Below are 18947 nucleotides of genomic sequence, written 5' to 3'. Positions count from 1 at the left end.
AATTTTTTTCGAGTTACGAAGCAGTATTCAATATTTAATTTAGAGTTATACAAAACATTTGTTCTTATTCAATGTAGTACTATTATACTTTCAAAATATTCGAAAACGATCAAATCAATAACATGCACTACATAACAATGACAATTCAAAATAATTGTAATAACAAAAAAAATATACAAATTTTAAGAAAAAATAAAATGAGGTGCCAACATAAAATCTCATATGCGTAGATGGAGAAAAATTGAAGATTGTAGGCTAACAAATGCTTCATAAAAAAATTTAATGAGACAATAAAAAAATATTTATAAAACCAAACGTAAAATAATATATGTCTTAAAATTTAGTGTGGAGGCAATTTTAAATTTTTATTGAGACAGTTTGAAAGAAATTAAATCTATAGCTAAGTGTAAAATAATTTCAAGAGCAGTGTTATTCACACTTTCCTTTGGTAAATATATAGTATTTTTTAAAGTCATTTTAAGAATAAAAATGCAGTCATGCCCTCTTCCTATAATAACCGAAAACACTAATTTAGCTCTAGAAGAAATGCCAAATTTCATTTTTAAATTTAATAAGCAAGAAAATATATGGCAGATGATTTCTCTAACATTTTTGGATGACGAATGAAGAGTAGAAAGAATATCGTGTTTTTTCAATCCTCCATTTGTATGACATGATAAAAATATTAAAACACAAAAAACTTTAAACACAGTTAATTAAGAATACATTAGTAATAGGGAATAGGAATTTTGACAAAATGAATCCTCCAGTGATAGAGTTGTTTTCGGATCAGATTATTGGTTTAATTTTAAAATAAATTAGGAGCTGAATCATGGAACCTATGCAATCAAATCATAAAAATAAATTCAATTGGTTTCTACAATTCTATAAATTTTATCTAAAAGGAGATATGGTGTATATTTTATGAAAAATGGCATATAAATTCACTTTCTAGACTCAATGATGTGTAATAGAGATAATTGATTGATGATTATAAAATATATGAAAGAGAGTTATTTTAGACATTTTATATACTACCACATCACTGAATTTGAAAAGTAGATTTAACTTTTGGGTTAGAGTAGCACTATTCAAATTTTAGGAATTGGGATGACTGTTGTGCCTTTCATACAACAACCATTGTTGTGCAATTGATGGCTCTCATTTCAAGGTCTATTTTGATGATTCGAGTCGTTCACTTTTTAGGGTATATCAAGTAGAGTATACCTGTAAAAAAATCGAATTGACTGGGTGTTGATAGAGATTTCATCGAATTGCATTTGTCTCTTAAAAAATAAATGATACATATAATTTCAAATATAAAACTGTATACAAATACAATTCGATAAAAGGGTTATTGGTATCAAATCAACTTTAGTTTTTGCAGGTATAGCCTATTTAATATATTCTAAAAAGTGTTCGGAATCGAAATGAGTCCAAAATGAGATCCATTAACCACACAACAACAGTGATTGTTGTGCGGGATTCGAGGCACAACAACTACCCCTAGACCCATATGAAATTGTAGCAATATTAAACATATTAACAACCAATATAGCTGAGTTAGTCCTATAGTATTATTTTTAATACAAAAATATATTTTAAAAAATAGTAAATAATTAATAGCTCACTGTCCGGTTAGATTTAAAATCGTAATTAAAACCTTAAAATAGTGAATCGTACATAATTCTAATGATTCAAACTCTAAACCCAAAAAAACATTTTCAAAACCAAAATCAGAAAACCAAATTGACAATTTAAATCAAATTGAATGCATTTAGCAGTTTCACCGATTTTTTTAAACAACTCAATATATAGTGACAGAAGGAGTGCCTAATTAGAATAATAACCTTGAGACACTAGGATACAAGCACAACAGTGGTGGTGGGGTACTTGGGGAGGGAAGTGGTGGTGGTGATGTGGTGGTGGGGTTGAGGGGTGGGGGGTGGGGGGCACTCACTGGCATTGGCACAGACTCAACCCCATATAAATCTGACAAAAGGATTCCCACACTTGTTCCTTCCAACACTCTACACGATAAACACTTTTCCATTTTTAATATACTCTTCACTTTCCTTTCTCCTTTCTTCCTCTACCATTTTCTACGTTTTTGGAATGCAAAATTTTTTTTTTCCCTTTTTTTTTTTTTGGCTTTCTCTGCAGCCTTTTCTAGACATGGACATGGATGATCGATCAGCTCCTATCATGCCACCCCCCCTCCCTCATCTGTCCCTTTTGTTTTGTCCAGTACAACCCCTTGCTTGCCCCCTCTCCCTCCACCTTCAGTACATATAATAATATACACCTATCTGGCTTTATATGATATGCAGATTATGTTGCATTTCATGTGGGAAAATAATACTCTCTTTTGATATATATGTTAGAAATGGTTAAGAGATATACTGCACAAAATCAGAAATTTTAGTCAACTTGAGGCTACAATATAAATAGGACCCAAGTACTGATTATGGTAGGTATTTGTGGTAACACATTATGTGTCGCATTGTAATTCACGTAATATATTTGGTTATTCAAAACCATTACCGGTAAATAGGAAATTAATGCCAAAGTAAGCTTCATGGAAATGGTATTTTGGTGGGTTTCCCAAATTGAAGGAAAACTTGTCTCACATTGGTTGGCTTAGCTAACATTGTATGGGTTTATAAGTCTTGAGATTGGACCTAGGGGTAGGCCCCAAAGGGCAATCAAATTTTGAAGAGGGTGAGGTTATGGACAAAGTGGACTAGAGCCATTGGACCCAAAACAAACAGACGCGCACCGTCTCCGCCATCCTATCGAGCAGGTTGGGTTGGGCTTGTCTGGCCCAAATTTCAATTGAAAATTCAAATTCTGGTTGATAGGCCTTTGCACCTCTTCAGAAAATTCAAATTCTGGCTGTTAGGCCTTTGCATCTCTTCAGTCTTTTCTGCACAGGTTCCATACCTGTATCATCAAACCCGAACAATCACCTTCTATCTCTATAAATAGTCAGTCCCTCATTTGGATTTTGCTATCAGTTTTTCGTTCTTCATTTACTAAAAGTTCCTACATATTTCAACATTTCTTTTCCTTGAGAGCGAATATATACACAGAGTGTGTTCGTTGTGTGAACAGTCTGTAGTGTTGCTCTTGTTCGTTGTAGATCATTTCATCATGGCAGATAGACGTCCATAATCTGTGAGCACCCTAGAGATGACGATTCTTTCTTAAGGAGAGAGTGTTGAACACTGGACTTGATTTAAATATTTGAGAAAATAATACTATAAGTGATTAGTTTAAATTACTATTTTTTTATTAATTTTTTTTTCAGATTATGTTTTGTTTCTGTAACTAAATAAGAATCTGTTTTCTTGGTTTTTTATATTCTGTTTTGTTTTTTTTTTTTTTTTTTTTTGTAAACAAATAGACTCTCTCATTTCTTAATCCATTCTTCGAATATAATGAAGATTGACTAACAATCTTAAGACAAATTTTGCTTCTTTATTGTCTTCCCAATTCTGATTTTCGTTTCTAGTTTTTGTAAGAAGAAAATTGTGTTGCTTCTAATTTGTTTTCTGATTTTTGTAATCAGATTTGATGGCTACTGAAACTGGTACACCAAATTCGGTTGTGACATTAACACCAGCGATTACCCAGAACCCTACTCAAATGCTTGTGGTATCTGTGAACCATGTAGAGAAACCAGAAAAATTTAACGGTACAGAGTTTAAGAGATGGCCGTAGAAAATGTTATTCTATCTAACAACTCTTAATCTTATCAAGTTTCTCCATGAAGATGCTCTAGTACTAGAAGAAAGTGAAAGTAATCGGCAAGTTGTTGCCGCCGCTGTGGATGCCTGGAAGCATTTTGACTTTCTTTGTGGAAACTATGTGTTAAATGGCCTAGACAATATGTTATATAATGTTTACATTTCGCTGAAAACAGCAAAAGAGTTGTGGGAATCCTTAGAAAAGAAATATAAAACAGAGGATGCCGGCAGAAAGAAATTTATTGTTGGTAAATTTCTAGATTTTATTATGGTAGACTCCCAAATGGTTATCTCTCAAGTTCAAAGTCTTCAATTGATTTTACATGATATTCATGCTGAGGGTATGTCAAAAAAATTACCACCAGCTTCAAAAGATTTCAAAAATTATTTAAAACATAAACACAAAGATATGACCATGGATGAATTTATTGTAAGAGTGAGAATTGAGAAAGATAACCGTAAGGCTAAAAAGAGGAATGGTAAAAATCCTATTGAGTCGAAGGCCAATGTGGTTGAGTGTGTGCATAAACCACATAACAACAAAAGAAAGTATGTTGGAGATGGTCCTAAACAAGGCGACAACAATGGCAATAAAAAGTTCAAAGGAAAACGTTATAACTGTGGCAAAACTGGACATTGTGCCTCTGATTGCCAACGCCCTAAGAAAGACCGCAGACGTACACCACCAATCAAGCCAATGTGACAGAAGTCAATTACATTTCTGACGGGATAAATGGCATCAATCTATCTACTGTGGTGTTTGAGGCTAATTTGGTTGAAAATCCCAAGGAGTGGTGGGTCGACACTAGGGCAACTCGATACATTTGTGCGGATAAAAAGATGTTCACTACTTACAATGGGGCTGCAAATGGTGAACACCTATTCATGGGAAATTCATCTACTTCTACTATGGCTAGACAAGGGAAAGTTATCTTGAAGATGATATCGGGGAAGGAACTTACCCTCAACAATGCGCCGCATGTACCAAACATCCAGAATAATTTAGTTCCTGATTCTTTGTTAAGTAAAAATGGTTTTAGGCTTGTATTTGAGTCTAATAAGTTTGTATTAACAAAGAGTGGAACGTATATGGGTAAGGAATACATAAGCGATGGTCTCTTCAAGTTGAATGTAATAATTGTTACACCAAAATCTGTTGTTAATAAGAATAACACATCTTTTGCTTATATTCTTGAGTCAAATTTATGGCATGGTATACTAGGACATGTAAATTCTGATGTTTTGCGTAGACTAATTGGTTTGGATTGTATACCAAAGTTTGAAATTGATCCTAATCACAAATGTGAAATATGTGTAGAAGCAAAACTAACTAAGGCTTCATTTAAATCAGTTGAAAGAAAAATTGAACCTCTACAGTTAATTCATACTGATGTATGTAATCTTAAATTTGTTCAAACTAGAGGAAGAAAAAAGTATTTCATAACATTTATCGATGATTGCACAAGATATTGTTATGTATATTTACTTAGAAGTAAAGTTGAAACCTTGGAAATGTTTAAACTCTATAAAATTGAAGTTGAAAATCAACTTGGTAAAACCATTAAAATGGTTAGAAGTGATATATTTACTTAGAAGTAAAGATGAAGCCTTGGAAATGTTTAAACTCTATAAAACTAAAATTGAAAATCAACTTGGTAAAACCAGTAAAATGGTAAGAAGTGATAGGGGTGATAAATATGATGCACCTTTAAATGAATTTTGTGCACAACATGGCATTATTCACAAAACTTTATTCATGACGTGTTTCATATCTTTCACAGCTTTTCTGGGGTACATGACGTGTTTCATATCTGTATGCTTCAAAAGTATGAACTGAATCCATCACACGTGTTGGATTGGACGGAGTTAGAGACAGATAAGGATGTCTCGTATGAGGAGAGGTCGGTTAGAGTTTTAGATAATCGAGACCATGTCTTGCAAAGCAAGACGATTCTGTTAGTAAAAGTGTTGTGGCGACACTACGAGGTCGAAGAGACCACATGGGAGCATGAGATGGAAGTCCGTGAGAAGTATCCGGACCTAATTATTGATGTTTGAACATGTATTGAAAACTTTGTTATGTTAATGAAATGTAAACACTGCATATGTTTCAGAAATGTGAATTGTATATTCAGTATTGAAAATTCATTTATTATGTTGATGGGAGTAGATGACCAGTGGATGGGTCATGGTGTTGGCCATAATTTACTATCATTGTTTTAATTGATTTAAACTTGGTTTTGTTGTTAATTTAAAATTTCGGGGACGAAATTCCTTAAGGGAGGGAGATTATATCAATTTTGGTTTACACTCGACCCATTTGATGTTTTGGATCCGAGTTTCATTATCTTATACAATTGTTCATGTCTTGTTGTCCCTTACTTCTCTTTGAGTTTGACTGTTGGGACGTGTTGGTTACATTTTGTTCCTTCACTCGAGTGATACTTTTTGCGCTTGAGGGATTTTTGTGAACCTCCAATACTTTTGTAGGCCTGCAAAAATACTAGGAGTTTGTATTTTTTGCTTGAGCAAAGATTCTTGCACTCGAGCAACGGTCTTCTATCTGTAAAACTATTGAGAGTTTGTAATCTGTGCTCGAGCAGTGAAACTTATTGTGTCTGGTCGCTCGAATGACACATCTTGCGCTTGAGCAAGCTACACGTGTATCAGTTCGTAAAGTCACTTTTCTGAGTCACTTTTTCACCTCTCTCTCTCTCTCTAAACATTTCAAAACTCTAATTTCTCTCAGTCTCTCTAATACTCATCTATTACACTCAAATCCACCTAGATCCGTCGATCTTTTCACCCGTATCCCTTTGTTAAAATGGTAGAGCTTAGCGAGGGTCTTGTTCTAATCGGAGCAAAGTTAATTTTTGGCATCTTTGAGTTTCCTACACACTCTCTCTCTCTCTCTCTCTCATCTTCTAAGCTTGAGATAGGGATACTTTCCATACTTTTTATGAGTTTTAACTTAGTTATTTGTTAGTTCTAAACAATATTGCGATTTTAGAATATTTGGAACAAATCTAGGGTTTTGGGTAAAAATCAAAAGAGGAATTTTTCAAATGAATCGTTGAAAATTATTTTCATATAGAAAATAATGTTGAGTTGGGAATGGATGGTTGATTTTGATATTTGAGATTGATTTTGAAAAGAAAATGGGTTTTTTTCCCTGAGTACCTCAAATGTTGATTTTATATAATTTATGAAGTTGATATTGAAATATTGAAATTGGATTGATGTTGATGAGGATGGTGGAGTTAGATATGTATTATCACTCACTTCTTGAAAATTTGGAGAGTTTACCTTTATTGATAATTGTTTTTTTGTTTAGAAATATCTGTTTTAGGCTATCGGTGGAGGATAACTGTGATTGTTGTAGAAATTACATGAGAACTAGGTGAATTGAAACTATTTGCTCATTCATTTACGTTGAGCATTATCTCGCTTTTATACATTGGGAATGATTATTGAATTTGAGAAAAAAAGGTGAATCTGGAAGACATGTATTGTTGCGTTGAAACAAGTTGGTCTGAGTGTCCATGATGAAAGTCCTAAAACCCAACGCGTACACATGGGTGTTGATCCTGCAGAAACAATTTCTTTGAAATGGAAATAGTAGTGCTTGTATAACCTACGTTTACATGGGTCCCGATTTACGGTTTCCTCTGAACGAAATTTCTAGAAAATGTTGTATTGTTTTGAAATTCCTAGAGCATGATTCTCAACCCTATCATTTTATTCCAAAGGAAATGATTTATGATATTATTATGACATTACATAGTTTTGAAAGGAAATATAAAAATGTTTTGGAATGAGCATTATATATACAATCACCTTATAGCTTTGTTAAGATTCATATACTGTGTTGGATTATTTCTACTGGGTTTTGGCTTACCCTACGTGGGAAAAATATTTTAGGTGTTTATGATATGCCTCTATCAAGGCAATAGCTTGGGAGGAATTGGAGCAAGAGTTTCTTTTATGTATTTGATGTATTCACTTTTGTATAAGTCAAGGGGTTTAACTGTATTAGACTTAAGTTCACTTTTGTTTTAACGAAGCATTGTCTTGGAATGATGTAAACCTTTAGGAAATTTCTTATTTGTTTAACTTTCATCCTATCTTTTTATTATGTCACTCATTTGTAAAGCTTAAATGTAAATCAATGAAAGATAATCACTTTGTCATTATGATCACTTATTGATATTGAGTATGGGTTATAGTAATTATTTTCAGGGCGTGACAAGTTTCAATTCTCCTAATTCTCATGTAATTTCTACAACAATCATAACTATCCTGCATCTATAGGCCAAAACAAATATTTCTAAACAGATAAACAATTATCAATAAAGATAAACTCTCCAAATTTCAAGATGTGAGTGATAATACATATCCAACTTCACCATTCTCATTAAAACCAATCCATTTTCATATTTCCAACACTAATTTCATAATTTATATAAAATCAACATTTAACATAATTAAGGCAAAACCCCATTTTCTTTCAAAATCAATTCTGCATAATGAAACCAACTATTTTATCACAGTTCAATCGCATTTCCAATCCCACAACTATTTCTATGAAACTATTAGAAAAACCCCTCTTTTGAGGAAAAACCCCTCTTTTGAGTTGAAACCAACTATTTTATCACAATTTAACCTCATTTCCAATCCCATAAACCATTTCCATAAAACTATTAGAAAAACCTTTCTTTTGAGTTTTGACCCAAAACCTTAGATTTGTTCAAAAATTTTCCAAAATCATTATATTGTTTCAAACCACAAATAGCTACATTCAAAATCATAAGAAAGTATGCAAATATCCCTACCTCAAGTTAGAACATGAGAGCGAGAGAGAGAGAGAGAGAGAGAGAGAGAGAGAGAGAGAGAGAGAGAGAGTAGGAAATTCAAAGACGCTGAAAACCAACTTTGCTCCAATTAGAACGAAACCCTCATCGAGCTTTATTTTTTAACAAAGGCACACGGGTGGAAAGATTAATGGATCTAGGCGAATTTGAGTGAAATAGATGAGTTTACAGAGAGAGTGAAAGAAAATAGGGTTTTGAAATGTTTAGAGAGAGAGAGAGAGAGAGGGATAGAAAAGTGACTCAAAAAAGAGACTTTTCAAACTGATATACACGCAGATCACTCGAGCGCAAGAAGTGTCACTCGAGCTACCAGACACAATAAGTTGCATAGCTCGAGTGCAAGAAGCTTCGCTCGAGCGAAGAATACAAACTCCCAGAATTTTTACAGATAGAAGACCCACGCTCGAGCACAAGAAGCACTGCTCGAGCAAGCATCGCTCGAGCGCAATAATGACTGCTCGAGCAAAAAATACCAACTTCTAGTATCTCTGCAGACTTGCAAAAGTATTGGAGGTTCACGAAGACCGCTCAAACGCAAGAAGTGTCGCTCGAGTGAAGGAACAAAATTTTAGGAAACAACAGTTTGAAAAACAAGCTACCAATCTGTTTCAAACGCAAACAATACATCCCAATAGTCAAACTCAAAGAGAGATAAGGAGAAACAACATATGAATAACTATATAAGACAATAAAACCTGGATCGAAAACATCAAATGATTCGGGTCCAAACTAGAATTGCTATAGGGCCTAACAGAACCGGGTCCATTTTGGGCCACGGGTGGGCTTCGGGCTGTCCACGGACTGCGAGCCATTTTTACGCTCCTAATAACCAAATACACAACTCAAAACTCATTTCAAAACTTTTTTCAAAATTCAAAACCGAATTCTTTTCAAAACTCTATTTTAAAAGAAAAATTTAGAAATATATATATATATTTATTTTGTTTTTTGAAATTATTTTTAGAATCATGATTTGAATGTGGAGTCGTGTTTTGAGTTATGAGTTTGGAAAAGACAAAAATTTATTTGGTTATGAGTTTTGAAATGAGTTTTGAATTGTATTTTGAATTTTTTTTGGATTTATTTTTTTTAAAATATTTAAAAATTCTCTTACTTTTATTTTTTTACGGTAAATTTTTTATATTTTAAATATTTATTTATTTATTTTAATGTGCACTATATTTCATACATTTATGTGTTGTATTTTTTTAATATTAAAATATTTTTTATTTTAAATATATAATTTTTTATTTTAAATAAAATTTTCATTTTTTTATTTTAAATATTTTATTTTATTTTATTTATAAATATATTTTTAAATATTTTAATTTTTTTTTTTGTTATGTGTTGATTATGATTTGAGTGTAGAGTTTTGAAAGTAATGTGGAGTTTCAACTAATCTGTTTGGTTATGAATTTTGAAAATAATTTTTGATCTATGTGTTTGGTTACGTTTTAGTGTGAAGTTGTGTTTTGAGTTTAAAATATTAAAATTAAAAATGAAAATATTTACAAAATAAAATAAAATGTTTAAAACTCAAAATTCAAAAAATATTTTTTATATTTTTAAAAAAATGTTTAATATTTTTAAAAAATAAATCCAAAAAATTCGAAATACAACTCAAAATTCGAAAATTCAAAACTCAAAATGCAACTCAAAATTCTTCTCAAAATTCAAAAACTGTTTTCAAAATTACTTTCAAAACACTTTTCAAAACTTTTTTTAAAACTCATAACCAAATAAATTTTCTCTTTTCCAAACTCAACTGACAATTCCATACTCAAATCACAACTCCGAAAAGCGAATCACAATTCCAAAATTAAACCAAATGAAACCCAAAAAATTTAAAAATATATTTATAAAATAAAATAAAATATTTAAAATCAAAAATAAAAAAATATTGAAAATAAAAATTATATATTTAAAATATAAAAAATAATTTTTAATTTTTTTAATATTAAAAAATACAGCACATAAATGTATGAAATATAGTACACATTAAAATAAATAAATAAATATTTAAAATATAAAATATCTACCCTAAAAAAATAAAATAAGGAAAATTTTTAAATATTTAAAAAAATAAATCTAAAAAATTTCAAAATACAATTCAAAACTTTTTTCAAAACTCAATTCAAAACTCATAACTCAAAACATGGCAAAATAATTTTAAAAAAAATATATATTTTTTTGAATTTTTTCTTTTAAAATAGAGTTTTGAAAAGAGTTTGGTTTTGAGTTTTGAATTGTATGTTTGGTTATGAGTTTTAAAATTAATTTTTTAATTGAGGCATCGTTTGGAAACATGCTATTTTAGTAACTTTTTAGTTTTTTTGCTAAAATATGAGGTAAGAAAAAACTAGTATGTTTAGAATGACTTCTTGATTTTTTTATGAAAAGATATGCAAAAAGTATAGAGAAAATAAAATCTGACTTTTTGGTATAAGTTATAGATTTTTTAAATTTTTTAGTAATCTTTTTACTTTTAGACTAAAATATTAACATACCAAATGAAGCCTGAGTTTTGAATAATTTTAAATTGTGTGTTTGATTAAAAACAATTTAAAAATTTTGCGTTTGGAATGATTCCCAAGACAAACCAAACGCAGTCATTTTGCAATTTTTTTTTTATTCCCCCTAATGTAACTAAAATTGATTCGTCATGGCTGCTTAATTGTTTTTCCTAGGCACTTTTTTTTTAATAAATAATTTCAGAATAATAGTAGGTTTTATAAATATATATATATATATATATATAATGAAGAATTTCATTAACATTTTTCATGTTTTGATTAGTTTGTAATATTTTATTATATATAATTCAAGAATAAAAAATAATTCATAATAATTCTTTCGTAAAATCTAATCATAGTCATAATTTTATGCTCTTTTCATTAATTTTCATTTATTCTCACTTACTCCAATGCCATCTAGGTACCCATAAGATATCTCTGAGGAGATTTTAACTTTTGTGTTGGTCGTATATACAGAAGAAGTATGTAAATAGACTGTTGCTACAGCTCCATTTGAATGCTTTGCCCCCACCGAATTTGAAGTTTAATGAGTGGCTAATGTTATATCCGTCGATTAGTATATTAATTAATGTATTAATTAATAATATAATATAATTTAAGATATTTTTAATATTTTTAATTTATATAATAAGTTGAGTCAATAATAATGTCATAGCTATTATTGATACATTGATTAATACACTAATTAACATAGGTAACACCACTCTTAATGATATTTGGCTAGGAATAGCAATTAATAATGGCCAGGTTGATACATTTCCAAATGTTTGTAATTAATGCCCCAACCTGTACTTTGCATCTGTGACTTCCAAAGCTAACAATCATTTTAATGGTCAACACCTACTTGATGATTTCAAGAATTTCAGGTGATGTCCTTGATGATAATTTATGTTGTTTAACCATCCACAACTTCTATCTATTACGGCTTTTAAGAATTCTACCAATTCAAGTGTAGTGAGAATCTTCAAATTTTACCACATTATACGCTGGTCTAATAATCAATTTATCCACCACTATTTAAAAAGTACGAAGGCTTCCAAGTATTTTCTACACTTTTATTTCACAAATACCCTTAATAAATTATGCAATTTACATTAATATATTAGAGACAACTACTTGGTTCCTACAGTTTCTCATTTTATGATAGCTGGAATATCAATGAGAGGAAAGTAACAGTGTTTATTTAAAAATAAAAATATATATATATATATATTGGAATTCGCGTGTTTTCCAATTTAAACCACATGATTCAATTTTAACAAGTAAAATCATGATTTTACTTCCATGTCACAATTAATATCCTTGTGTGATCTTTGTCTGCTGACGTCATCTACAATTCAACTTCCACCCCAAAAAATAATATAAAATTGCTGCTTTAAAGATTCAAACTTTGAACCAAGTGCTTAGCAAATCCCACATGCCTCTACATGTAGCCTAAAGTTTCATCGAAAAATCTCCAGAAAATTTAGTCTAGCAAACAGAGAAAAAGCTAAAAGAAGACCAAGTTAAAATTGTTTAAATAATTTGTTTGAGAACCATTTATCACAAGAATTGTTATGGTAGAGTAGTTAAGGTGCTTGCCAAGTACCTGGTCCAAAGTTTGAATATTCAAAGTGACATTTTGAGATTATATTTTTGGGGCGAAGGTTGACGTCAGCAAACGAAGATCACACAAAGATGGACAAGGGGTGTTAATTGTGACACAGAAATAATATTAGGGTTTTAATTGTTAAAATTGAAATCTTGGGGTTTAAATTGAAAAATATGCAAAACTCAAAGTGTTTTTTTTTTTTTTTGTAATTTTCTCTATATATACACATATATGGAAGTGTTTGGATGTGTAATGTTCATATTAAATGCATTTGCGTAAGTTCTCACAAATCGGGCGGGCACCAAATCAGTAGATGTAGAATTTCTGGTCGTCAAACTTCCGTCACCATACAATCTCATCTTGGGAAGAACTTGGTTGCATACTATGCAAGCTGTGCCGAGCACCTACCATCAATTACTCCGTTTTCCAACTGAGTATGGCGTTGAACAAATTCGGGGTTCTCAAAAATCAGCACAGACATGCTACCTTGTTACTGTTGCAAAGAGGCCAAAGGAACTGAAAGTGAATTCGATTGAAGTACCAGATCGGGAGAGCCTCGAGGACATTGGGAAAATGCCCAGTGAAAAGGAAACTAAAGACCTGGATCAGATCAAAATCAATGGGAATCCTGACAAGTTCTTTATGATCGGCACTTCTTTGAATGAAGTTGACGGACGCGAGCTTGTATCCTTCTTACTCGGCAACCTCAATGTGTTTGGTTGGACACCATACGATATGCCGGGGGTGGATCCATTTGTGGCCCAGCACCCCTAAACGTTGATCCAAAATGTAAGCCAATCATTTAGAAAAGTCGGCGGTCAGCCGTGGAGCATGCTTCGGCCGTTGTTGAAGAAGTTGACAGATTGCTTGATGTCGAGGCAATTCGCGAAGTAACATACCCTACATGGTTGTCCAATACCATGGTTGTGAAGAAGAAGAATGAATCTTGGCGCGTTTGTGTGGATTTCATGGACTTAAACAAAGCTTGCCCTAAGGATTGTTTTCCTCTTCCCAGAATCTACCAACTAGTAGATGCAATGGCACATCATCAATGCATGAGCTTCTTGGACGCTTACAGAGGATATCACCAAATTGCTATGCATCCAGAGGATCAAAAAAAGACTGCATTCCTCACCCCAAGAGGAACCTATTGCCACAAGGTCATGCCTTTTGGGCTAAAGAATGCGGGGGCAACTTACCAGACACTAGTTACTGCCATGTTCAAGGAACAACTTGGTCGGAAGTATATATCAACGACATGGTGGTGAAATCCAAGGAAAAACATGCCCATCTAGCTAATTTGGCAGACACATTCGGCATTCTTTGAAAGTACAATATGAAACTGAACGCCTCAAAGTGTACATTAGGCATCGGATCCGGCAAATTTCTCGGTTACATTGTCAACCACCGCAGAATAGAGGCTAACCCGAGGCAGATCATAGCAATTCTAGAACTTGGCTCTCCTCGGTCGGTCAAAGAAGTTCAAAAGCTGATGGGAATGGCCGCCGCACTCAACAGGTTAATCAGTCGTTCCACAGATCGCTACCAACAATTCTTTCACACACTTCGGCAGGCAAAGCTTTTGAATGGACCCCCGAGTGCCATCCCACTCTGGACGGCTTGAAAACTTGCCTCCGATTAGTACCACTCTTGGCAACCCCCTCGGCAAGCGATCCGCTCATTTTGTATCTAGTGGTATCTGACCGGGTGGTCAGCGCTGTACTTTTAAGGGAAGAACTCGGGGAGCAATGGCCAGTTTACTATGTAAGTAAGGCAATGGTTGACGCGAAAGCATGTTATCTATCACTGGAAAAGCTCATCCATGCTCTCGTGATGGCTACAAGAAAACTGATGCATTACTTTCAAGGCCATACCATAGGGGTACTAACCGACTATCCCCTCCGGTTAGCGCTTCGTAGCGTGGAAGCATCAGGGCAAGTTTCGAAATGGGCTTTGGAACTCAGCCAGTATGATATCCATTTTTTGCCTAGAACTGCCATCAAGGGGCAAGTGCTCGCTGACTTTGCAGCTGAATTCATGGGATGCCATGCTGATTTAAAGTCCGATCGAGTGCAACCTAAACCCAACTGGCAAATATATGTTGGAGACATTTGGAAGATGTATTGTGATAGGTCATCCAACCAACGTGGTAGTGGGGCAGGCATAGTAATCATGACCCCCGAAGGGGCAATAATCAAGCAGGCGGTCAAATTGGGCTTTGATGCATCAAATAATGAGGCCGAATATGAAGCACTGCTAACCGGCCTTCGTAACGCACTTTACCTTGGTGCACGACAGTTCCTTGTTTTTCTGTGACTTGAAACTAGTCATCAACCAGTTGAAAGGGAAGTATGTAGCTAAAAATGATAGCATGGCAGCCTACATGAAAATGGCAAATTCCTTGCTCACAAAATTCGACCACTACGAATTGAATCAAATAACCCTAGATCAGAACATGCATGAGGATGCCCTTGCTTGCCTAGCCTCCGCCATTAACTCAGAAGGTAAATGAATAATCGAAGTTGGATTCATCTTAGAGCTGAGCAACACCTCTTCTAAACCAGTTCAAATTAACATGATTGAACCAGGACCAAGTTGGATGGACCTTATCGTTGCATTCTTTTCCTTAAAATAACTCCCAATGGATAAGAAAGAAGCCCAAAAATTACGAAATAAAGCCTTGCGGTACTACTTGAATCCGTAGGGAAAACTTTACAAAAAATCTCTTTCTGGGCTATACTTGGAATGCGTTCACCCAAATAAAGTTGAGGAACTCTTGACCGAAATACATGAAGGTAGCTGTGGTGCCCATTCTAGAGGACGTTCATTGGCCTATCGAGCCGTAACACAGGGGTATTATTGGCCGACCATGTGAACAGATGCCGAGAATTATGTCAAGAAGTATGAACAATGCCAGAAGTTTTCCCCTTTAACTCATCTACCTGCTGAGGAGTTAAACTCTATCACTAGTCCTTGGCCGTTCGCTCAATGGGGACTTGATATCGTCAGACCATTACCACGGGCTGTAGGGAACAAGCGATTTCTGATTGTCGCAACAAATTATTTAACAAAATGGGTTGAAGTAGAGGCATTTACACATATTCGAGATGTCGATGTTAAGTGTTTTATATGGAAAAACATCATAACACAATTCGGCATACTGAGAGAACTTGTCTTAGACAACAACTCCCAATTCGATTGTGACGACTATTGGGAATTATGCAACACGTATGGTATTCGGCCCTACTTTTCCTTGCTGGCATATCCACAAAGCAACGGCCAGGCGGAGGCCTCCAATAAAGTGATCCTGGATGGTATTAACAAACGGTTGGAAAAAGCAAAAGGCATGTGGGTTGAAGAATTACCCTGTGCGTTGTGGGTTCATCGCACTACTCCAAGGTGATCTACTGGAGAAACACCGTTCACTTTGTGCTTTGGGACACAGGCAATTATCCCTCTTGAAATCGGCCTGCCCACACTGAAATCCAAGGTTTTTTATATGGGCTGTAACGACATGATGTTGGGCCTAGATCTGACTTTGATTGAAGAACATCGAGATCGTGCTCTTGTGTGCATGGCACGGTATCAACAGTAGTTGGCAAAGTCATATAACCAGCATGTGCAGTTGCGTCGTTATACACCTGGAGAACTGGTCCTCAAGAAAGTGCTTCCTGCTACTAAGAATCTGGCATATTGTAAATTAGGCCCCAACTGGGATGGTCCTTATTAGATTGACTCAATTGCAGGAACAGAAGCGTATCGGCTCAAAGACATGATTGGGAGAAGTTTTCCACGCCCTTGGAATTCAACGCATTTGCGCAAATTTTATCACTAAGACAAGTTGTACAGCGTGCTAGTTTGTTTCAAATTTTTGCTGATATGTTATGTACACATCTTTGAATTCCCCAATGCAATGCCCTTTCTTATCGCAGTCTCACTAATAATGGTTTAATAACAAATAAAGCCTCCGAATTTGGAGCGTTCTTCATGGCCATCACAATTGGCCAACACAAAAAGACTCTGAATTCGGAGCCCCATTCGTGGATGTCATGTTTTGGCCGAATAAAGCCTCTGAATAGGAGCGCCCTTCGTGGATATCACGATTGGCCAACACAAAAAGACTCTGAATTTGGAGCCCCATTCGTGGATGCCACGTTTGGGCAAAATAAGCTTTTGAATTCGGAGCACCCTTCGTGGATATCACGATTGACTAACACAAAAAGAATCCGAATTTGAAGCCCCATTCATGGATGTCAAGTTTGGGCTGAATAAGCCTCCAAATTCAGAGTGCCCTTCTGGATATCACGATTGGCCAACACAAAAAGACTCCAAATTTGGAGCCCCATTCATGGATGTCACGTTTGGGCCGAATAAAGCCTCTGAATTTGGAGTGCCCTTCATGGATATCATAATTGGCCAACACAAAAAAACTCCAAATTCGGAGCCCTATTCGTGGATGTCACATTTGGGTCAAATAAGCCTCCGAATTCGGAGTGCCTTTCGTGGATATCACGATTGGCCAACACAAAAAGACTCTGAATTCAGAGCCCCATTCGTGGATGTTACGTTTGGATTGAATAAAGCCTCTAAATTCAGAGCGCTCTTCATGGATATCATAATTGGCCAACACAAAAGGACTCCGAATTCAGAGCCCCATTCGTGGATGCCACGTTTGGGCCGAATAAGCCTCTGAATTCAGAGCGCCATTCGTGGATATCATGATTGGCCAACACAAAAAGACTCTGAATTTGGAGCCCAATTCGTGGATGTCACGTTTGGACCGAATAAGACTCCGAATTCGGAGTGCCCTTCGTGTGTCACAATTGGCCAACAGACTCCGAATCCGGAGAGCACCTCGTGTAGAACCATGAATGGCTGAGTAGTCTTCCGAATTCGGAAGGACCTTTATATTTGGCAATAGAATGGCATGGACCAACATACGATTGTCACAAGTGGACACAAACATTAAACGAAACAAAATAACAAATATTTAGTTCACTAAAGAAGTACAAATACATAGCTTTTGACGAGTTTGAAAGTACAATAATGTGTATTAATATCTAAGTCTTCCCCGGCTCAGCATCCTCTTCATCGTCAGTTTTCTCGGCATTGTAAGCTTCGAAGGGAAACTTGAAAGTCTGATATAGAGGTGACGCTGAATCGATACCCATGGCCTGCAGAGCCTTAATCCATCCATGCTTAAATCCATGATTTTCGCACCGACAGACATCATCAGCTAACTTTTCCTTCATCTTTTCAATACCAAATTTTCAGCCGCCAAAAAAACCTTGTTTGTAGGCCTTCGTTCTTATAGCTTCTCTTGCAAACATGTTCGCCGCATCTCGGTCGGCAATCGCATGATTGAGAAGGCGCTGGTTTACTCTTTCCGTCACGATCGGGTTCGTTTGACTCGCCGACTGCATTTCAAAAGCCATAGCTTTTCTCATCTCGTTCTCGACTTTTTCTATGTGATGTTCCAAGCTCTGAATGCGGCCATCTTTCTACTCTATCTCCCTTTGCGCAGCACGAAGGCGCATGTCGATTTCGTAAGAGGTGTATAGTCCCTTTATCGCTCCATGGACGCTCTTCCGAAAAATTTCGTAATCAGGCCGACCAACCATTGATTGCTGGATTTTGCGCGAAAAAATTTGTCAAGCAAACCTGACTGCCACATTTGGATCGTGGATAATCGAATCTGCTTCAATCATCGATTTATTCCCAATGAAAACTAAAAAACTCAACGGGCGTGGTGGCCTGCTGGTTTCGTTCCGTGAACGGGGGGAGCTTCCTCGTTGTTGTCTCTCCTTTCTGGGTGAGTTCTCTACCCCGCCCCCTCTTAGAGACCTACTTTAACGCTGGGAGAGCGATGCCACTCACGTTCCTCCGACGTTCTGTCACCCATTCACGCAGGTTCCCCACCTTGATTCATTTCTAAATCCAGGTCAGCTAGTGTCCTACCTTCCACTCTGCTATTAAGAATATTCTTCTTGACATACAAATTTCCTCAGTTCGACACAACGCTCTTTTCCCTCTCACACTCTATTTGAATTTGAGCAAAATATATTTATCAACAGCACAGAACCCACACATGCCTAGCCCTCACCCTGCTTATTAATTACGGGTGCAGCGTTTCCAAAGCAATCACTTTAAAGTATTTTGCCAAAAAATTGCTACGCCCCTTCCAATCCATGAACTACACATA

At 35.1% G+C, this 18947-nt stretch overlaps 1 protein-coding gene across 1 annotated transcript; it reads left to right on the top strand.

Annotated features, from left to right (window-relative positions):
* Nucleotides 1-14521: 14521 nt before the first annotated feature.
* LOC145797860 (uncharacterized) lies at nucleotides 14522-15061 on the top strand. The gene has a single exon (XM_082885290.1). It carries the CDS (start codon nucleotides 14522-14524, stop codon nucleotides 15059-15061), a length of 540 nt encoding a protein of 179 aa, XP_082741416.1.
* The last annotated feature ends 3886 nt before the right edge of the window (nucleotides 15062-18947 follow it).

Source organism: Camellia sinensis, chromosome 8 (assembly GCF_055761805.1).
Source record: "Camellia sinensis isolate YWXY chromosome 8, ASM5576180v1, whole genome shotgun sequence".
Taxonomy (NCBI): Eukaryota; Viridiplantae; Streptophyta; class Magnoliopsida; order Ericales; family Theaceae; genus Camellia; species Camellia sinensis.
Note: the sequence above shows the minus strand (reverse complement) of the source record. Positions and strands in the feature narration are given on the sequence as shown.